The following is a 24,239-nucleotide window of genomic DNA, read 5'->3' on the forward strand; positions in this document are numbered from 1 at the left end:
TAAACCAGTAATCTTATTAGCTTCATTTTGATTTTCTTTTTTAAATAAGTTTATCCAATTTGATCTGCTTCCATAATTGTGTGCAAATATTAATCATACCAATTCTCACATTCACCTCATGTCAGCATTGGGTTCAACATACTTTGAACCAACTAATTTACGCAATCGATTTAAATATTTTCTACAGTAAAAGAATAACACTTTTATTAATATCCGCGTATATATGAAAGTTGGGATCTTATCTTATACATAAACAAAGTAAAAATATCATAATAATTAAACACAAGAAGTCGGCTTAAGGGCATTCAATACAGTTACAGGGAAGGTAATGGCGTTGCTAACGTAATTTGTTATTTTCGCGACGTCAAACTGTGAGATATCGGGAAAGATGCATTTTTCGTCTGATTTTTATCATTCAAACTGATTTAATTTGAAAACAAGTTCATGGACCCCTATTTTTCAAAACGACTTTTTGTTTCATTTTGCAGGGAGATTATGTGACCCAAATTTTATAAAACTGTAAATAGAGGATTTTTTTAATTTGGATAAACATGCAGTAAAAAAAGACGTTTTTTCCTCAATTCATGAACATTTGATAAATATGAGTTATTTCTGAATAAAAAAAGCATATTTTTTTAGGATATTTATAAAATACAGAAATAACCGATAATTTAACAAAAAAACAATTTGTGTTTATCTTTTTTAACAAAAAAGTTACGTCTTTCTTTCGAAAATGAAATTACGGCCACAAATCTGAATTTTGAGCAAATATACAAAATTTCGACCTCATTTTACTCAAAAAGTAGCACATGACGGTATATTTTTTATTACATATTTGAGTTAATCAGGTAAAAAATAGCCTATATGCAAATTGTCATGAACTTGGAAATACAGGATCAAAACTGTATCGTATGCCCTTAAGAGGGCAGAAATGGAAAAAATGTATAGGCAAAAAATAAGTTCATTTACAAGAATTCCTCTTTTATGTGATCTAATCGTAAGTTCTCTATTTTATTTGTTTCTAAAGTCTTCATTGTCATTTTCTTATTCTCTAATATGTACATGCAATCAAAATTCCTTCTTTTTAATTGAGTTAGTGTATAAGAAATAGATATATATATATATAAAGAGACTATAAAGCTATTATTATATACAAAATACCTTTCATTTTGACTTTCACTGTCAAAGTATATTTAAATACAAGTTTAAAACAGTGTAAAAATATTCATGAATCAAAGAAAGTGTACTGGTCGGAAAATTGTCAAATCAAATGGTAGCTTATTTAATTCAGTCATCACAAATAACAGAAGTCCAATATATCTGGGACAGTTATCAAAATATTATCAAACAAGATTAAGCTGTAAATTTAAATTGGAAACTATCAAATTTGAGATTGATATCAATAGATATTTCTAAGTTTAACAAATGATATCCAACTCTATGACATCCTTACTTGTATCTGACAGAATCAGGAGCTATCTTCCCCCTCCAATCAATGGCCTGTACCATACGATTAGACGGTAATGAACGAGCAGATCTTGATGTGTCCTCATTAATTAATATATCCTCTGACAGGTATGGACTGGACTGAGAACGTGCAAGGTTGTCATGGTTACCACTGTAAAACAAAGAGTATCTATCAAAAAGTTACAAAGTCATAAATATAAATTATGATATTACTTTCATATGAAAAAGTGGAATATAAATATACTGTTACTCTAGCGATGATGTTGAAATACAGTAAAAAGTTTATACACCAAAGTTGAAGAAGCTGACATACCTATTGATGTATAAAATTTTTCTCATCTTCATCAAATTTTAGAATACATATTCAGTCATAAAAATGAGACAGAGTCTACACTACTGAGTATATATCCAAGGTGAAAAAAAACATAAAATAATATAAAATTGGCTTTCTAACTCTTCCAACTTTTTAACACTTGTATAAGTTTAATAATTGTTGTATCATTTTTGGACCCTCAAGTTATCATCCCAATGTCATTTGTTTTGAACACAAGGTTTAAAGAAAAGATGACAGACAGACAAACCATTTGTTTTGAAATTGTTTGTCAAAAACTAGAGATAAACAATTTGAAAAAGATAATTTATGTAGCAGCTGATTCAACAAACATTGGCTAAATTGTTAATGTTTGTGTCATTTTGGTCTTTTTGTGGATAGTTGTCTCGTTGGCAATCATACCGCATCTTCTTTTTTATAAACTACAGGTGATAAATGTCTAAAGACCCTGATGGTATAAGAATTCTTACACTGGAGAATTAGTCCTCATCATAGGACTTGGACTTCTGATGCCTGAAGCTGTTGCTGGTCTGGACAAAGGTTTCATAGACACTCCTGTACTAGCTGGCTGTCTGAATCCTGCAACAGGCTGAGGTGCAAGCTGGAAGTATAAAGGTGGATATTGTAGAGGGGTTTGCATATCTACAAAAGTACTCACTATGGTTTATGAAAAGGCATTTTATATAATTATGCAACCTCAAGTTGTGTTGTAATGCTTCACAGGGATCAAGTCCTTGGTATGTATCAAGTATTCCATACAAGTAGTTTAAAATAAAATAGTGTCTGCGTTAAATGTACTTCTAGTTTGTTCATGTTAATTTCATATCGTTCCCTTGACACTACCAGACAACTAAGTCTGAGGGACATAAGCATAAATTTCTTAAGTTTATTGTTTATTTCTGTGTGAGGCACCCTAGGGGACAATCATTCCTTTTATTTTAACACTTACAATTATAAATGTAGGGGAGATAACTCTAAGGGACACACATTTTCTTTTTCTTTTTAGGTTAATATTTTGACAGGAAAATTTATTAAATAAATATGCTATGTTTTAAGGATTGTTGCAGAAGCTAAAGCTAAAATTGTACTGAATGAATGTTTCTGATTTTTAGTGGTAAACCTGGCATAATTCCAGTGTAGTAACAGATTTGCATTGAAGTCAATAAAAGATTTTTTTATTGAATTTTTACCCCAGCAGCTATGAACTAACCTTTCAATCTTAAATCATTATCTTTACTGTAGGGGAGATAAATCTAGGAATCATTTAAATTCCTTTCCTTTGAAATTTCATACTTTGGCATTTAATTAGAAGTCTTACCTTTTCCTTAAAATGGACCATATCTTCAGAAACAGACCCTATCATGTTGACAACCACATCTAATTTGACCTCTGATCTACTTCTGTTATCATTGTCCTTGACTTCTGACTTCTTATCATCCCTGTAATAAAATAAACATAATATGCCATTTTGTCTCTAGTATTAGCAACAGTATTAATCTTTGGCTTTTCAATTTTTAGTTGTGTGCTGAAGGCTTCTTTTTAATAAAAAGTATTTCAAAGAAAAAAATTACTTGTAAGATGACTTGAGGTCTAACAGAATGTGACTCAGTTGACCTTCAGATACTGATTAATTATTTGTGTTGTTGGTTTGTTGTCTCATTGAAGTATGCCACAAATCTATTTTCCTTCATATTAGAAAATTACCACACTTATTTGTTTTTACAGTGGTAACATTTAAACTCACTAAAAACACAGGTACACAAGAATGTGTCAACAGTACACAGATGTCCTACTCACACCTATATTATTTTCCATGTTCAGTGGACTGTGAAGTTAGGGTAAAAACTCTAATTTGACATTAAATTAGAAAGATCATATCATAAAAAAACATGTGTACATAATTTAAAGTTGGTTGGACTTCAACTTCATTAAAAACTACCTTGACTAAAAACTTAAACCTGAATTAAGCAGGACAGACAAATATACAGACCAAAAAACATGATAAATGAGAAGTTATGAGAGTTCAAACTGGTTAAGTACTTGTTAAAGGTCAGGGGTTAACTGAAGGCACTCATCTTTACTGTTTAATGACTGCACAAATGTTAATCAATGCTTTGATTTTCATATAAACAATACTATTTAACTGTTTGACTGACTCACTTTTCCAGTAGATTTCTACCGAGTTGATGAGTTCTGGCTGATTTATTGGTGCCATCTGACCGTGAAGACTTTGGTGGAGCTGACTTCGGTTGAGTCGGTGGTTTACTGACCACAGGATGATGGTACTTAGGAAGTTTAGATGGACAATAATCCTCCGCCATTTCATAAAACTCTTCCAGTGGCCGATTTAAAAGGCGATTTTCTTTGTCCACTTGGATTGGGGCTGACTGCATCACTTAATAAGTAATTGAATACTTGATTTAATTACATGTGAATGCATAGCTTGGATTGTTACTAAACCTTTACTTAAACCATTATATTTAACATTTCTGACTTCAAGAAAAAATGTTACAAGAAAATAATCTGAATAATAACTTACATGACCACTAATTTAAGATAAAACAGAAACTAAATGAGGTTCTATGAGACGAACAGAAATCATCAAGATAAATTAAAATAAATATTTGTTAAACAGTGTAAAAGCATAAAATTTATGTAAACCAAATTGTTTTCGTTATTTTTCATATTTCAATTAATCACTGAACCTCACACGATAGAAATCATTATCATCTTTAGTAATAGAAATATTTTTGAACATTAAAACATGGCAACCCAAATGTATATGTTATCTATATTCTTTTGGTTTATTTTTAACAAAGATAACAAGAAGTAAATTAAAGTCATGATACAGTTTACATTTTAAATCCTGGCCTTTTTATGGTAATGTATTAAGTATACACCAATAGAGCAGAATTTACTTATCTAAAACATGAAATTAAAAATACAAAGAAAATAATTTGGTTTGTAAAATAATCTAAGATTATGTAAAGCCTAATATAATAGTAATATATGCAGTAATATTTTTGCACTTTTGTTTTTTTTCATTGTTAATTTAAACAAATCTTTGATTTTGCTATGAAAATTAAATTTGATGACCATACCTTCCAACTGGATACCTTTAGATTACAAATCATTGTCATCTTTATAGTGCATAAAATAAGCATGTTTATTGAAATACTAATTTGCAATCTTTTCAATGTGTTCTATTACTAATAGTATATTTTCAATTGCATGACACTATGAAAGCATTATACTATAAAGTGAAGTTTTTACTAAATGAAAATTATGTTGTTTATAATCAGATGAAGAAAAGAAACAGTAATTATGAAGTCAGTTGTGTTATAAAGTGATTAGTGTGTATTAGTGTGTATTAGTGTGTTGTTACCTGTATGTGCATTTGATTGTGCAAATCTGTATCATAATGTTTGAAATTATTCATTGCTTCATAGGTAATAAGTGATGCTTTCTGGAGAATATGCAATGTTTTATGGGTAGCATACAATACTTTATGTGTAAAATGTAATACTTTAGTGTAATATACTTCATGGGTAATATGTTTAACTTTAATGTAATATACTTCATGGGTAATATGTTTTACTTTTATGTAATACTTCATGTGTTATATGGTTAGTTTATAGGTACATATGTAATTTGAAATTCATTATGTGTAATATATAATACTTTGTGTGTAATATGTCTTACTTTGTGTGTAATATGTACTACTTTATGTGTAATATGTAATGCTTTGTGTGTAATATGTCATACTTTTTGTGTAATATGTAATACTTTGTGTGTAATATGTAATACTTTGTGTGTAATATGCAATAGCAGTTATTATCAAATTATCCATTCTATATCATATTTACTTTCTTTTTGTTTTTGTTGCACTTTAGTGTTTTTGTTATTCTATTGTTTTATTCTTATAGATGATGTGTTTTCCATCGGTTTTAGTTAGTAGCCTGGTTTTGTTTTCTCTCAATTCATTTAAGACTTTTGAAAAGGTTATGTGCAATCCTTTCTGTATACAATGTGGAATTGTAAACCAGTGTGCTTTATAAACCTGATAATTCCCTCATTTGGATATACAGCTTAAATATCTATATAATGCAGTAACCAAAATACCAAATGTGTTTACTATACATGGGATGTGCCTCACTTGAATATATACAGCATTTATCTATATAATGCAGTAGCCAAAATACCAAATGTGCTTTCTATACATGGATGTGCCTCACTTGAATATACAGCATGTAAAAATATACTTAAAAGCCAATAAAACCACTCTGCTCATACTATACTTTGGAGGTGTCTCACACCAATATATTCCCTTAAATCCCACATGCAAATAAATATAAATCTAAAATGTGCTTTGAACAAAAAGTAAACAAAGTATACCAAGTGATTGGTTGGCCAGATAAGCCAGTACATATGGAGTAGTATTCTCTGGGGACTCGCCATGTCCATGTGATGAGTAACGAACATCTAACGCTGTTCCACTGCGACCAACAAAGTTCAGCTTTCCTTTGTTTACAAATAAATCATTGGTTAAATTAGAGGTATACACAGTTAAAAATCAGGATTATAGTGCAAATAAGTGAAAGAAACTGACTCTTGTCAAATGACATTATTATGAAAAAGGTCAACTTAATTTCCATCCCAAATAAAAAGCAACATATCTGATGGGTAATAAGCTATGATCCCAATGATGCAGTATTACCTGAGTGGCACACTGAACCACCATCAAACTAAAATCTCATAATAAACATAAAGATAACCAAGCATAGCAATTGAACCATAATCTAAAAAGTCAGTTTCTTTCAAACAAAACAAAATGATAATTAAAATGAAATGATAAATATAAGCTTAGGAGAAAGACAGTTAGCATAGAACAGGAAGTTTAACACAAGCTGTCTCTTTTTATTTAAAAGTATAATATAATATTAACATTTTGCTATGAAGAGAAATTCTTAAAAGTTGCTTACAAATAACTGGCAATTATATCAATCATTATGGGATTAGTTTATAACACCTAAAGCAAAAATGTCAAGTTCAAAAACTATACTTTAGTGTAGAAGTTTCATAGAAAAAATATTTCAAATTTTAAATGATTTGGTCAACACTTAGTAACCTAAGCAACTCACTTTGGATGGAAAGAGTTCAACTATATTTCTAAGCATTTTTAAGTGGAGTCACCATAATAAGTATGTAATTTAATAATGAGCTTAATAATTATATAATGTCTGAATATTTGATACATGATACAAAATTCAAATTTTATTCATTTTAAATTTGATACTTCAATGAATCATCATTATATTTTTACTTTGTTCCTATGAAATCATATTGTAATTTGCTGCTTTCTTAGCTTTTCTTTCATAATTCACAGTTAAAAACACTCTCATTTTAAGGTAGACAACTCTTTGGTTGTAGGGGGGATAACTCTTAAATTATGTCCTGTAAAAATCCACCTTCTAACCTTTTCAAAGTTGGAGAACTTAAAAAAATAACAAATTTCAAATCTGAATTAAAATTCATCACTTTAAAAACGAAGGTTTATATCCTTTAATACCTAATATATCTTGACCGTAGGAGAAATCCTGATTGAAGTTTTTCCACTGATTGAGATTCTCTGCCCTAGTATTTGACAGAGGTCGTCCACCAACTGGTGTGGTCATGTGACTTCTCATCTGTGCACCTATAAACAATGTGTATATATCATCTACCACCATGTAAACAAAATTATATATTTTCAGATTTATATTCCAGGAAAAATGTATGGGTTAAAGGCAGGCACTTTTTTTATAAACTATATCTCATACGATTTATAAAAATATCAAATGTGTTTTCTTATTTGGCAGACTGAACACCCTTGCATCATAATCAATTCAGTCTTCCAACCCCTTATACATTTTTTCTGGAATAGCCATGATAGTATATTGTGTTCAAGTGGAACAATCTCCAGGTATACAAAATTAAATGCAGTGTTGTGTTTTGCAATATCCCAACGTGTCATAAAACTACTAAAAACATAAGTTTACTATCACCATGATTTGCTTTAAATATAAATGTACAACCAATAGATATACATATGTGTGTGCAAAACAGATGTCAGAAAATCTCTTTTAGAATATCTGTTGCAGATTATATTGAACAGTTGGTGTGTGGCTATCATTAAATTCAAATAAAAAGATGTCAGATTCATCCTTTGACTTAACTTTAATACTGAATATCCATGCTTTAGTTTTTACTTTATCATAATCAGAAAAACCTGATATGTACATCTTATTGATTCAACAGAACATCTTCAATCTTTTAATTATATGCCCTTATATGCAGAACCTAACTCAGATATCCACTGTGTTTCAACCAAAACCAAAATCTTACGACCTTGACATAAATACATCCTCCCTTATAAAATCTTACTTGTGTGTCTGCTTGGCCTCAATGGTGTGTACACATCCTGTCTAGAATTCAGATACTCCTCCTCAGCCCTCTTAGCCTCTGCTGCTGCTAGGGTGGCATGGGGGTTCACCAAGCTAGCTATAGGGTGAATCATCTTCTTAGGCAACGCTATAGATATGTTTGATGACTGAAACATAGAGTCATGTGTATTAGGGACGACATCAAAAGTTCAATGTAGGAAAAAAACTTAATTCAGATAGTTTTTTTAATGAACCCCCCCCCCCCCTACCCCCTCTTAACTTAACTTTGGAAACATTGGTTGACCCATATGGATATATGTAAAATCGATGTAGGATAAACAAAACTTGCAGCAAGTTTACCCCACCCCCAAACTATTTGATTAAGTTTTTTATCCTTCATTGATCTTTTGATGTCATCCCTTACATACTAGAGACAGGTATAATATTTGTGCTGATTTAAAAAAAGTTATGTCCCCAGTCAGGAACCTGTTGTCAAGTGGTTGTCATTTGTTGATGTGGTTTTTTAAGTGATTCTCATTTCTCGTTTTTGTATAAAGATTAGACCATTGGTTTTCCTGTTTGAATGGCTTTATAAAAGTAATTTTTAGGGCCTTTTTATAGTTTGCTGTTAGGTATGAGCCATGGCCCTGTGTTGACCTATAATGGATTACTTTTCCAATGCGTGATTTGAATGGAAAGTTATCTCATTGGTCCTCATACCACATCCTCTTATATATCTACATGCAATGACAGCTGATCTAACGATGTATTCTAATATAATGCCTACTTAACACTTCTAAATTCAAAACATATAACGCTTCTATCCTTGTCAAAAAGCTCTTTGATTAAAGTTAAACTTTAATGTTTTGATAAAATCTGTTGTATTTCTAACCTGATCTGATAAAACTTGATCTCTCCTGAAACTTGCCGATGGTGTCCTACCCCGTGACAGTTTTCTCCGTGACTCATGCATGTCTGAATCGTCAGGTCCAATAGTAACTTCTACTTCAAACTCTGGCCCCTCATTGTCATCCTCATTCTTATGACTGTAGTTAATTAAACTGTCAATGTAGTTAGGACTGACGGCTGAACCATCTATATCTTCTCGTGGGGATCCAGGGGGCGTGTCTCCACTATCACCAAGAGAACCAGGAGATTTGTGTATCTGTAATAAGGAGAATATTATACTCAGTATTCACTGATGTACATTCTACATGTAAGCAGACCATGTAGAATGTCTCCATGTTTGGTGTAATTGGAACATGACTTAAAAAAGAAATGATTCATCTGCAGATTTGGGTTGTGAGTGGTTAAATAAACCATGGACACCACAAAAATGAACTTTAAGGTGGTACCTAACACTACAGGGAGATAACTCTGTAAAGTCAGCTAAACGTTTTAATTACACTGTTGTGAAGGGAATATAAAGCTTCTCAATGATCAAAATTGGTGTTTGTCAAACTGCTATATAACCAGTGTAATTTTTCTGACAAAACGGTTGGTTCAAAATTTTTAAAATTTTTAAATTTTTGTTAAAGGGTCAAAGTAAGTACATTGTCAAAATTTTATGAAAATTAAACGAGCCAAATTAATTTTAGTGAAAGTGTTGGGTACCACCTTAAGCATTCTTTTTTCATGATGATATAATATTGATGATATCCACATGATATGGAATTAAAATCCATATATCAGTTTATATACCCTTGACATGCAATATTTGTTCCAGTGGAAATAATAATACAATATTTCTTCCACTTAGCATTTTATCTGGACCTTCTAACAAGATGTTGGGTAATTTGTTTTTCGATCCTATATATACACAAGGCCATCGTTGTGGTCACTTTTCCAAATTTGAATAAGGTATTACACATTGTTTACTTGTATATAGAGATTTGGCAGACACAATTTTATGTTTACTGTTTTATGATTACACACTGTTTACTAGTATATAAGGGTTAGGAAGACACGACTCAATGTTAAATGTTTACCTATTTAAAACTAATTTCCCCTCCTTGTGAAGTGTGGACATGGTTTTGTAGGTGATAAATAGGTAGCTTGTACAATCATTATTACATAACTGTCTTAAACAATTTAAATTAAGGTGGAAACACTTCCCACATATATTGAGTAAATTTTAAATGTTCATATGAATCAGGGGAAACATAAACTGATGACACAGAAATAGGTCTTTGAGATCTCACAAACATGTTTAACCCCTCCGCATTGTTGCGCCTGTCCCAAGTCAGGAGCCTCTGGCCTTTGATAGTCTTGTATTATTTTAATTTTAGTTTCTTGTGTACAATTTGGAAATAAGTATGGCGTTCATTATCACTAAACTAGTATATATTTGTTTAGGGGCCAGCTGAAGGACGCCTGCGGGTGCGGGAATTTCTCGCTACATTGAAGACCGGTTGGTGACCTTCTGCTGTTGTGTTTTCTATGGTCGGGTTGTTGTCTCTTTGACACATTCTTCATTTCCATTCTCAATTTTATAAAATATTGGTGTTGGTGTCATCATTGGTGTGTCCTCAACATTTTAATATAATTTGTGTCACTATGTCATTTTAGGGGAACTATTTATAATCATACTTATCATAAACTTTGACATGTAAAATATGACAACAGTTTCAGAGCATCATGACTTTTGGATGCAAGACATTATTTGACACAACTACAATAAACTACTAAACACAGAAAGCTCAAACTTTGAGCAACAAGAAACCCCAAAAAAACAATTGTCACAAATATTTTGTATGATTTGAATAAAATGAAGTAGTTTTGAAAAGCCTTTCATTTATTACTCTGAAACTTTTGGGTTAGTCTGGCCATACAATTTCAAAGGTAAAATGTGTCTTCCTTTAAGTTATGCCTTTATTCTCTAAAATGAGTGTTTGTAGGAGAGATAGTGTTCAAAATAAAGTTGACCTATCTGTTGAAAAAAATATTTTTTTACTTACTGCTGACTAATATGCCTTTATTCTCTAAAATGAGTGTTTGTAGGAGGGATAGTGTTCAAAATAAAGTTTACCTATCTGTTGAAAACAATTTTTTGGACTAACTGCTGACCAATAAAGAAAGCAGTAATTAGATGCTCTGACATGGCATGAATTCAAAAGTAAAGTCAACATTAATATTATTAGAATCAATTTTACACAATCGTAGAAGACATTGATTTATTATATTGATGCACAGATGATCAATTGATGCACCAATGCTACAATTACAGTCACTCATTAACTAGAAATATTTATCTATATAGTTCTTCCCAAAATAATTCTTAACAGCACCTTTACCAAACAACTTTTTTTATTTTTATCCCAATTCTTTAAACTCATTATCTTCATTGGCTTAGAAAGAGTTGCTTAATCTGTCAATTGTTCCACTGAAGCAGACCTTTCCTAACAAATGTTTATTTTCTGTCCAATTCTAGTTAAATATATAAATGTCTATTGATAGTTTGTATTGACTATACAATGTTAACATGTAACTTACTATATAGAGAATTTATTTACTCCAACAGTATAATAGTTAAATGTTGAGAATCTAAAAGCACTGTCAATTCTATTCCATTATTTCTACTTCATTGTAATGATAATTGTTCATATTTACACTATATAACTATAACTATTGACACAAGATTTCTTGTAAACACCGTGTACAAACGTTCCCCGACCATTAATCCTGATATAATCATCGACATTCGTCTCAAACTTAAAATAAATCATCTATTTTTCTCTGTGTAGGTAAAACAAATTGTAAAGAGAAAAATATAATAAATTTTAAACTTTGAAAAGAAACAAAATTGTTAGGTTATCAGTGGAGACAATTAATCAAGTAAAAGTATTACATCTGTGACAGGTATGAAGTCACCTGCAATCTTAGTTCAGGTATGGCATCACCTGCAATGTTAGTTATCATGCATTCTCACTTCGGAGGTTCCAAAAGGGGAATAATGCACAGTGTACATGTATATCCTTGTAAATACATAGTTAAATCCTCCAAATGATTAAGTTTAAACAGAAGTCATTTATAAAACAAAAGCAGGGTTACGATCAATGGATTCATTTCATTGTACAGTAAAGGAACTTTAAAGTCAGTTAATGATTTTCTATACTTCAATTAATTTAAACACACCATTGACTTTGAGTAATTAAATATCTCTTTATTTAAAATTTCTTATTAAAAATGAAATCAATAATGACTTTAAAGTACTAAATATTTGGGGTAGATCCAGAATATTTTGTTAAAAAGGGGGGCCTGTTCAAGTCATGATTCAGTTATCCTCTAAATAACCATATTTTTCCCCCAAGAGGGAAGGCTCATGCACCCTCGCCCTCCTCTAAGTCTGCCTTGGTCATGTTGGTGTAAATAGTACAAACAATTTTCATGAAATTCAGCCACATCATTTTCTACATGTGGACTGATGGTCATATGGAGATTCGTACAACAATATACCATACATGTATTCTATCTCTGATGGGTGTATTAAAACAGGTCACCTGAATGTGGACTTCTTTTTATTTCCAGAACAAAACATATAATGACAGATATATAAATATCTACTAGCCCGACACCCAGGACAAGAACATATACACCATGCCATGGGCAATTAAAGCTTGTAATCACAAAGGGACTAGGAAACTTTTTTTTTGGCATTTCCCAAATAGAGAGTGGAAAATCTCTTTCTCACTATCTTATCTTAGCCATCAGACACAGTTACTTAATCCTGGATTCCAGGAATTTGAACTGATTTTGTACATATTTTTTTTTAAAATAGAAAGAATAACTGGTTGGACTGGTATCATGTATTGATTACAAATCACTTACTTTCAAAACAGATTTCTCTGTACTTTGAGTATGGTTACAGGTACATGAACATTGCTCTTGCCGAGTCACTTTCAATTTGCCTTTTCAGAATCTAAAGGACTATATGGGTAATTACATTGTTTGTACACCAAAATGAAAATAACGCCATTGGATTGATTTCCATTGTTTGGAAAATTCTAAACCATTCACAACGTTCTGGTGTAAACTTTTAAAATATTACCCAGAATGCATTAGATTCCGAAACAGAGAATTGATGGGACAGGCGACATGACCTGTCATGGCAGACAACACAAAACCATGCAACATAGTATTGCCAAATACTCTAGTAGGGACACCCCCAGAACATAGTATTGCCAAATACTCTAGTAGGGACACCCCCAGAACATAGTATTGCCAAATACTCTAGTAGACAACACAAAACCATGCAACATAGTATTGCCAAATACTCTAGTAGGGACACCCCCAGAACATAGTATTGCCAAATACTCTAGTAGGGACACCCCCAGAACATAGTATTGCCAAATACTCTAGTAGACAACACAAAACCATGCAACATAGTATTGCCAAATACTCTAGTAGGGACACCCCCGGAACATAGTATTGCCAAATACTCTAGTAGGGACACCCCCGGAACATAGTATTGCCAAATACTCTAGAAGGGACACCCCCGGAACATAGTATTGCCAAATACTCTAGTAGGGACATCCCCAGAACATAGTATTGCCAAATACTCTAGTAGACAACACAAAACCATGCAACATAGTATTGCCAAATACTCTAGTAGGGACACCCCCGGAACATAGTATTGCCAAATACTCTAGTAGGGACACCCCCGGAACATAGTATTGCCAAATACTCTAGAAGGGACACCCCCGGAACATAGTATTGCCAAATACTCTAGTAGGGACACCCCCGGAACATAGTATTGCCAAATACTCTAGTAGGGACACCCCCAGAACATAGTATTGCCAAATACTCTAGTAGGGACACCCCCAGAACATAGTATTGCCAAATACTCTAGTAGGGACACCCCCGGAACATAGTATTGCCAAATACTCTAGTAGGGACACCCCCAGAACATAGTATTGCCAAATACTCTAGTAGGGACACCCCCAGAACATAGTATTGCCAAATACTCTAGTAGACAACACAAAACCATGCAACATAGTATTGCCAAATACTCTAGTAGGGACACCCCCGGAACATAGTATTGCCAAATACTCTAGTAGGGACACCCCCGGAACATAGTATTGCCAAATACTCTAGAAGGGACACCCCCGGAACATAGTATTGCCAAATACTCTAGTAGGGACATCCCCAGAACATAGTATTGCCAAATACTCTAGTAGACAACACAAAACCATGCAACATAGTATTGCCAAATACTCTAGTAGGGACACCCCCGGAACATAGTATTGCCAAATACTCTAGTAGGGACACCCCCGGAACATAGTATTGCCAAATACTCTAGAAGGGACACCCCCGGAACATAGTATTGCCAAATACTCTAGTAGGGACACCCCCGGAACATAGTATTGCCAAATACTCTAGTAGGGACACCCCCGGAACATGGTCTGTTTTGAAACCAAGAACTGTAAGAGAAGGGAACAAGAATGTGTCCAAAGTACACGGATGATGGACCATGAAATTGGGTAATAATCTAATTTGGCATTAAAATTAGACAGATCATACTATAGGGAACATATGTACTAAGTTTCAAGTTGATTGGACTTCAGCTTCATCAAAAACTACCTTGACCAAAAACTTTAACCTGTAACTCCCACTTTCATTTTCTATGTTCAGTGGACCATGAAATTGGGGTCAAAAGTCTAATTTGGCTATAAAATTAGAAAGATCATATCATAAGCAACAAGTGTACTAAGTTTCAAGTTGATTGGACTTCAGCTTCATCAAAAACTACCTTGACCAAAAACTTTAACCTGAACAGACGGACGGACAGACAAAGGAACGGAGCCACAGACCAGAAAACATAATGCCCCTCTACTATCGTAGGTGGGGCATTAAAATAGAGCTGATATGTCATCAAAAAGTAAAAATGCCTATGACTTGGCATTAAAATTAGAAAGATCATATCATAGGGAACATGTGTACTAAGTTTCAAGTTGTTCAGACTTCCAATTCATCAAAAACTACCTTGACTAAAAACTTTAACCTGAAGCGTGACAGACATACAGATGAACAAACAGATGCACAGACCAGAAAACATAATGCTTTCTACTTTTGTAGGTTGTGCATAAAAACCACCTGAACACATAAATAAAACCATTGCCAACTGACTTTGCCTATCATTCTCTTTGTCATTAGAAACAGATGACCAGTAATTTCATGGTATTACTTCAATAAATCTCAACAATATCAAGTATAGAATAACAAAATATGCTACTCTTGAAAATGCCATACCGTCAGTATATACATGGTGCACTTCATGTTATTAAGTTTACATATATTTTCTAAAACATAACAGGACAAATTAAAGAAACTTTAAAAGCATGCTTACATACCCAACGGCCCCACAGTGTCACTGAACAAACAAAATCTCACCAGATACTTAAATTTAAAGACTCATAACTCTACAAAAAACAAAATATCACCAGATACCTAAATTTAAAGGCTCATAACTCTACAAAAGTCAACTGATAAAAAATTTTTGGTGGACATGCTCATTGAAATATTACGTCCTCATAAACTACAAAGTTTCATGAAATTCTATTGTGTGGTTTCAGAGGAGTTGCGATGACAATAACAGGACTGAATGTAGGTCAATAAGTTCAAAGGGGCATAACACCTTGGGAAAAAATTGAATCCAAATTTCCTGTCAATATGCACATCTACATAGTATGTCCTTATTATCTACAAAGTTTCATGAAATTATGTTGTGTGGTTTCAAAGGGGTTGTGATAACTAACTGTTGCAGCAGCATATTGAGGGCATAACTCCTGGAGAAAAAAAAATAACACAATTTCCTGTCAATATGCACATCTACATAGTATGTCTTTATTATCAACAAAGTTTCATGAAATTCTGTTGTGTGGTTTCAGTTGAGTTGTGGTGACAAACTGTTGCTGCAGCATATTGAGATCAACAAGTTCAAGGTGGCATAACTCCTTGAAAAAAAAATACTCATAATTTCCTGTGTACAAACATTTCTACTTTAATAGTATGTCTTTATTATCTACAAAGTAAATTTTAGTTTCATGAAATTCTGTTTGTGTGGTTTCAGAGGAGTTACGATGACAAGTACTGAACTGACGGACGGACAGACAGGTCAAAAACATTTTACCAGATGCAATAAATTAATGAAATAATAATAATTACCTGAAAGTGTTGTCCAGCAAGGTGAGAACCTGTGTCACTGGGACCAGGTAGGTCATTCAGGAAATGTTGTAGCGATGACATCTTATTATTATCTCCATCAGGAAGGTAATTTGTTGACAAATAATCATTTACATAATCTTGATTAGATGGCAGAAGGTCAAGGTCAAAGGTTCCTGTTTTGTAGGGAGATTCTGTTCTTATAGATGGAGTCTCACAGAAGATTCTATTTTTAGATCCATCAGCTGATGCTAGTCTGACTGTAGTTGTCTCCACTTCCTGTTGTTTGGTAGGGGCGTGTGTCTTGGTACTTTTTGTTCGTTTAGCAGAGGCTGTTTTTGCCCGTGGTGCAGCAGTCTTACTGGATGCGGAATCTTTTCTTTGTTTCCCAAATCGCTGAAAAATGACATTAGATTTTAATTAATTTGATTTGACAAAACAATGCCCCAATAACAGGAATGAAATTTGCATTATCAACACATACTGGTTTTGACCAATTGATACCTTCTAAGCAAGTCAAGGTATTTAAAACATCAATAGTTGTAGAACCACAACATACTAATTTCTTATTGATTCATTGTGCTACATCCAATGAATGAGCCAAATATTTTAACATTCTAGCTTACAAGGGAACACTTCATACAAATTTGTCAACCCAATGATTTGACTTTGATCTCCGTACAACAAAAACACCCTAGGCCTTTTTATTATGGCAAACTGTAACAGTCTGTTAATTCAAAAATTTTTGCATTGTTTTCATTATTGCTGAAAATATAAACTTGCATTTAATATATATATTTAGATAGCTTTATTTCCTAAACTTACAATATTACATCATATTTTTCAAATACATTGCTGTAATACCTTCAAGCATCTATTTGAAGTAGAGAAAAAATATCTTGTTTCTGTGTACCTTAGATGTTACAATACTTACCGGGGCTGTATGGAGAATATGTTTGTTGGAAGTGTACCAATGATGAACTTTAATCAAGGAGTCTTTTTGTTTCATTGAAGAAGTCCTGAAAATGAAAAATAATAATAAAACCAGCTATTCAAGTTGCATAAAAACACTTCTACAGAAAATAATAGTTGATTGTTTCCCCCTTCTTCAAAACAACCTCTAAGTGCAGTCCTCTCTCAAATTTTTGTGGAAATTGAATAAGTTAAAAACCCAACGTGACTTGATTAGTGTCTTTTGAAAATTGGATTCACTAATCTCTAATCAATTAATCAAACATAATAAGATTATTAACTTATTGAAGAAAGGAATTTTAATTATCTCCACTTTAATAAGTTGTTGTCCGTTCGTTTTTGATGTGTTTTGTCATTTGATTTTGTCATGCGATTAGGGACTTTCAGTATTTTTGTGATTTTCCTTTTTAGCATTTTTTTTTAAAGTGCATTCAGAACAAAGATTTAAATGTTACGAAAAAAAGTAAATATGCAGAGTTTCATAAAAAAAATTAGTTGATAACAATGAAGCTCATCTAATATTCTAACTGATACTTACTGTTTGACTTCACACATCATTTTGATCAAAATATGAAAAAATCTTGTGTCTTGCTCGGCCTGTACCCTAAAATAAATATATTAACAGTAAAATTAAAGATACTAAAATCTGCAACAATGAAAAGAAAATTCAGTAGCCTGATAAAAAAATAAAGGTACACAAACACTATCTGTAAGTGTAGCAGCCATTATTGTTCTAAATCACAATTACACTTCCATATCATATCAGCATAATTAAAAATCTCTTGATCCAATTCTTCAAAACATCATGTTTATTACAGAAAACATTCAAGTGCAAACAAATCTTTCTAATACTTATAAATACAACTTCCATTAGGTTTTTAGCTTTACCAGTGAGATGGGCCAATCTTAAATCTGTTATGCTTTGATTGTAAATGTTCTAATAAGAACATAACTTACATAGGATCTTTGGCTTTACTAGTGAGATGGGCCATAAATACAACTTGCCTGAGACTTGGCTTTACCAGTGTAATGGGCCATAAATACAACTTACATGAGATGTTCCATAAAAACAACTTACATGAGATCTTTGGCTTTACCAGTGAGATGGGCCATAAATACAACTTACCAGAGATCTTGAGCTTTACCAGTGAGATCTTAAATCTCTTTGATAACATTCTATAGCATCATAACTTACATGAGATCTTTAGCTTTACCAGTGAGATGACACAACTTACATGTGATCTTTAGCTTTACCAGTGAGATGACACAACTTACATGAGATCTTTAGCTTTACCAGTGAGATGACACAACTTACATGTGATCTTTAACATTACAAGTGAGATAACACAACTTACATGAAATCATTAGCTTTACCAGTGAGATGACACAACTTACATGTGATCTTTAGCTTTACCAGTGAGATGACACAACTTACATGAGATCTTTAGCTTTACCAGTGAGATGACACGACCTACATGTGATCTTTAGCTTTACCAGTGAGATGACACAACTAACATGAGATCTTTAGCTTTACCAGTGAGATGACACAACTTACATGTGATCTTTAACATTACAAGTGACATAACACAACTTACATGAGATCATTAGCTTTACCAGTGAGATGACACAACTTACATGTGATCTTTAGCTTTACCAGTGAGATGACACAACTTACATGAGATCATTAGCTTTACCAGTGAGATGACACAACTTACATGAGATCTTTAGCTCTACCAGTAAGATGACACAACTAACATGAGATCTTTAGCTTTACCAGTGAGATGACACAACTTACATGTGATCTTTAACATTACAAGTGACATAACACAACTTACATGAGATCATTAGCTTTACCAGTGAGATGACACAACTTACATGTGATCTTTAGCTTTACCAGTGAGATGACACAACTTACATGAGATCATTAGCTTTACCAGTGAGATGACACAACTTACATGAGATCTTTAGCTCTACCAGTAAGATGACACAACTTACACTAGATCTTAAGCTTTACCAGTGAGATGACACAACTTACATGAGATCTTTAACATTACAAGTGAGATAACACAACTTACATGAGATCATTAGCTTTACCAGTGAGATTACACAACTTACATGTGATCTTTAGCTTTACCAGTGAGATGACACAACTAACATGTGATCTTTAACATTACAAGTGAGCTAACACAACTTACATGAGATCATTAGCTTTACCAGTGAGATGACACAACTTACATGTGATCTTTAACATTACAAGTGAGATAACACAACTTACATGAGATCATTAGCTGTACCAGTGAGATGACACAACTTACATGTGATCTTTAGCTTTACCAGTGAGATGACACAACTTATATGAGATCTTTAGCTTTAACATTGAGATGACACAACTTATATGAGATCTTTAGCTTTAACAGTGAGATGACACAACTTACATGTGATCTTTAGCTTTACCAGTGAGATGACACAACTTACATGAGATCATTAGCTTTACCAGTGAGATGACACAACTTACATGAGATCTTTAGCTCTACCAGTAAGATGACACAACTTACACTGGATCTTAAGCTTTACCAGTGAGATGACACAACTTACATGAGATCTTTAACATTACAAGTGAGATAACACAACTTACATGAGATCATTAGCTTTACCAGTGAGATTACACAACTTACATGTGATCTTTAGCTTTACCAGTGAGATGACACAACTTACATGTGATCTTTAGCTTTACCAGTGAGATGACACAACTTACATGAGATCATTAGCTTTACCAGTGAGATGACACAACTAACATGTGATCTTTAACATTACAAGTGAGATAACACAACTTACATAAGATCATTAGCTGTACCAGTGAGATGACACAACTTACATGTGATCTTTAGCTTTACCAGTGAGATGACACAACTTATATGAGATCTTTAGCTTTAACATTGAGATGACACAACTTACATGAGATCTTTGGCTTTACCAATAAGATGACACAACTTACATGAGATCTTTAGCTTTACCAGTGAGATGACACAACTTATATGAGATCTTTAGCTTTAACAGTGAGATGACACTACTTACATGAAATCTTTGGCTTTACCAGTGAGATGACACAACTTACATGAGATCTTTGGCTTTACCAATAAGATGACACAACTTACATGAGATCTTTAACTTTACCAGTGAGATGACACAACTTATATGAGATCTTTACCTTTACCAGTGAGATGACACAACTTACATGAGATCTTTAGCTTTACCAGTGAGATGACACAACTTACATGAGATCTTTAGCTTTACCAGTGAGATGACACAACTTACATGAGATCTTTAGCTTTACAAGTGAGATGAAATATAACTTACATGAGATCTTTGGCTTTACCAGTGAGATGAGCCAGTCTTAAGTCTCTGTGATGACATTCTATAGCACCATACATGTCTTTAAATTCTCGTATTTGCATCAGCTGTAATGATTTAAAATTCTCATAGTCAGTTTCTTAAAAAATAATTCATTTCAAGACAAATCATAAAATTGTAACACAAAATGTATTTCCACCAATTGGTGATGTTGTATTAATGGTGAAACCCATTTTTTAGTTCTATACGATTATCTACATGTTAAAAGCAGAGTACAAGTTCAAACAAGTAATACCAGTATAGTAACATTAAAGCTATTAAGCTTAATCAGAGCAAATACAATGCATTTCCAATATAACCAAAGGAGAACCATGGTGTAGGGGTTAATCAATAGGAGAACCATGGTGTAGGGGTTAATCAATAGACAACTTTACAGAACTTGGATAACCCAATTTTAACTAAGCAGAAATGAACATGTAGTATGTGTGTTCCAATTATATTTGACTTATAAATCTCATACATGAAATACATGTACATGTACTAATACATAAATATCCTTACCCTAGATTTACGTAAATCTTTCAGTCCATTCTCCAGGGCCCCAATCTGGGATTGCAGTATCATTGTTCCCATTTTGTCAAATAAATTGATTACAATTCACTATCCTGAAATTAAATATTCAAACCATAAATTGACAAGACAAATATATTCAGATCCTACAATGTTCTACATGTATGTGTACCAATATTTGCTAATATATCTCACAAACATGTTTAACCCCTTCACATTTTTGCACCTGTCCCAAGTCAAGAGCCTCTGGCCTTTGTTAGTCTTGTATCATTTTAACTTTTAGTTTCTTGTGTACAATTTGGAGTTTAGTATGGCGTTCATTATCACTGAACAAGTATACATTTGTTTAGTGGCCAACTGAAGGATGCCTCCGGGTGCAGGAATTTCTCGTTACATTGAAGACCTGTTGGTGACCTTCTGCTGTTGTCTGCTCTATGGTTGGGTTGTTGTCTCTTTGGCACATTCCCCATTTCCATTCTCAATTTTATGACTTAAGAGATGACTTAATTTTAACTGTTTGGTATTTAATCCCAACGACATCAATTGGTGATTTGATGGTCACAAAGAAGATTTTAAAATACAATATCATTCTATTAAAAAACTGACAGAAAACAATGTCAAATCATAAACATTTAAAATTTGTCTTACATTGTTTGTGCTTGAGTGTACTGTTTCATTGCATCAATTGTTAACTGATGTCATATGAAAATAGGTGATGTTATCCAATCATAGTTCACCATTACAAACAATGTTGCATTATAATTGAATAATATAGGAGCTCAGAGCTGATTTATGAAAATGACCCTTGGTCAATATTAATACATAATCTAACACCTTGTTCATTTTGAAACAATGCAAATAAGCTAAATGTATTCTGATTGTTATCATGGTTGGCTACTAAAGATTTAATTCAGAAATTAGCATAAAAATTGCACAATAAGTCTCTCCTAACTTGACAATTCAACTATTAGAAAATAAAAGTTAAAATGCAGGAATCAATGGGTCACTGTGATAATTTTCAAAATATAGGAAAATAAAGGGTGGCAGGAAGTGAAACTTACATAAATGAAGTGATAAATGAAAAATTTGTAAGGATTCCTGGCAGAAAATCAGAGTCCATTCATGCCATTTAAAAGTATAATAGGGAAAAAATGTTTTTTTTTTTTTTACAAAATTAACTTCTGGATACTATGTTATGATCATAAACCCCTTTTGAGAAAAAAATTTGGTTGCTTATATATAGGGAATCACTGAAGTGTGACTTGTTCGGGCCCCTCTTTAAGCAGCCAGTGGGCCCCCACTTATGAACATTTCTGGATCTGCCACTGTCTTGGTTTTTCCACTTAGTCGAAGGCTCAACAAAAATGATTTGCAAGACAAGCTGAGGTGGTGGGGTGTACGACCCTTGAGCATCTCTGGCAAAACAGCCGTTAGATGAGACCTCAGGGTAATCTCAGACTACATATATATATTTATGTACCAACTAACATGCTGAATATCAATCATATGGTTGCATGTGTACTCAAATTGACACTAGAATATGTTTATAGATATAGGAAGATGTGATATGAGACAACTCTCCATCCAAAATACAATTTATAAAAGTAATTCATTATAGATCAATTAAGGTACGGCCTTCAACAGGGCTGATCATTGACTGCCAAAGACAATGAAAGAGGGGGCAGCTCTGGTCATGCTTCAGGTGGTTCCCTATATAAGCAACCAAAAAAAAAACTGGCCCCCCTCTAAATGGTACCAAATCTTCTCCCTTTTTCTAAATCACAACATAGAAAAACCCACTATAAAATATCAATTGGAAGTCAATCAAAATACATGTTTAAAATTGCACCTTTTTATGCAGTTATTAAAAACTCATCATATGTTATATGTTATCGTATATATAGTTTAATTTTACCGACTAAAAGTTAAAACACTTTATAGACGTGAGCCGAACGAACCTCCATTTACAACAGGTGCCCGTCAAAATATTCAGCCAAAATGTTCCGTTAATTCAATCTCCAAGTGTAAGAGTTGTTTGTGGGAACAGCAATCAAACAATTCTCGGTTATAATAGATCAATTAATTTACCTTTATATACATCTTTTCACCTAATGAACATTCAAGCGTATCTTGACAACAGGGAAGCTTCATCACGTGGTTCAATCGGAAGTAACTTCCGAAGGCTACTGTTCCCGCCAAAAATGTGATTTACGTCGAAACGATCTTTTCATTTTTTTTGCTCAGCTCCTCTGAATAAATCGGAATAACCTGTCTTTCGTGGGAAAATCGAACATAAGCAAGAATACGAGTCCATTGCCCTACTTTTTTTTTATTAACTATCATTCAAAAATTCTACCAAAAAACTATCAAAAATAAACTTTAGAAAAGGGGGGGGGGGGGGGGTGTCATAAATAATATGCTTGAGTAGCCAAGCAGCCTTCAATCATTCAATATACAAGATATGCTCCAGTAACATTACAGAATACAGGCTATGCTTCAGAATCATTCCAGCATATAGAGGCTATGCTTTCCTATGAAAACTGAAACTGATAATATTACTAATTGAAGTTGGCCCGTCGTTTTTCAAATATTCAACGAAATGAAAGAATTTGCAAAAAATGCTCCTCTGGCTGTGTTGAAGATGAAATCCATTTTTTAACTAACTGTGAACATTTTAAATCAGATAGAGATGCTCTCTGACTTTGTTTGCCAAAGAATTCCAAATTTTTCTATACTTGATAATCAGCATTACTAAATTTATTTATTTATTAAACTGTGAAGACAATCAGGTCCTTAATGCTGTTAGTAAATTTATTAAAGTGAATATGAGTTAGTAATTGTATTGTAACTGTATGTAAAAAATTGTTTGCATCTATGTATCTATGCAAATCAATATTCTTTTTCCTTATTCATGTATGCTCTGTATGCCCCTTGTGGGCCCTTAATTGGAAATAAAATATGTTCTG

The 24,239-nt window shown here is 32.9% G+C and overlaps 1 protein-coding gene across 10 annotated transcripts in view; it reads right to left on the reverse strand.

Moving 5' to 3' along the window:
* Positions 1–23,466, reverse strand: part of LOC134696103 (uncharacterized) — a 69,242-nt gene extending 45,776 nt beyond the window's left edge. For 5 of the 10 annotated variants that reach the window (XM_063557706.1, XM_063557703.1, XM_063557704.1 and 2 more), the window contains exons 1-15: positions 23,362–23,466; positions 21,265–21,368; positions 20,710–20,810; positions 17,891–17,956; positions 17,315–17,399; positions 16,384–16,776; positions 9,113–9,385; positions 8,222–8,387; positions 7,368–7,493; positions 6,194–6,319; positions 3,959–4,193; positions 3,117–3,237; positions 2,269–2,399; positions 1,454–1,618; positions 1,162–1,179 (exon numbers count right to left, since the gene is read on the reverse strand). In XM_063557706.1, the coding sequence (XP_063413776.1) occupies positions 1,162–1,179; positions 1,454–1,618; positions 2,269–2,399; positions 3,117–3,237; positions 3,959–4,193; positions 6,194–6,319; positions 7,368–7,493; positions 8,222–8,387; positions 9,113–9,385; positions 16,384–16,776; positions 17,315–17,399; positions 17,891–17,956; positions 20,710–20,810; positions 21,265–21,336 (2,078 nt within the window). In that variant the 5' untranslated portion in view covers positions 21,337–21,368; positions 23,362–23,466. Of the gene's footprint in view, positions 1–1,161; positions 1,180–1,453; positions 1,619–2,268; positions 2,400–3,116; positions 3,238–3,958; positions 4,194–6,193; positions 6,320–7,367; positions 7,494–8,221; positions 8,388–9,112; positions 9,386–16,383; positions 16,777–17,314; positions 17,400–17,890; positions 17,957–18,430; positions 18,481–20,709; positions 20,811–21,264; positions 21,369–23,188 lie in introns of those variants that run through there. The other 5 variants (XM_063557699.1, XM_063557700.1, XM_063557707.1 and 2 more) reach the window with 5 other exon arrangements.
* Positions 23,467–24,239: the final 773 nt, after the last annotated feature.

The sequence above is a fragment of the Mytilus trossulus genome, chromosome 14 (genome assembly GCF_036588685.1).
Source record: "Mytilus trossulus isolate FHL-02 chromosome 14, PNRI_Mtr1.1.1.hap1, whole genome shotgun sequence".
Taxonomy (NCBI): domain Eukaryota; kingdom Metazoa; phylum Mollusca; class Bivalvia; order Mytilida; family Mytilidae; genus Mytilus; species Mytilus trossulus.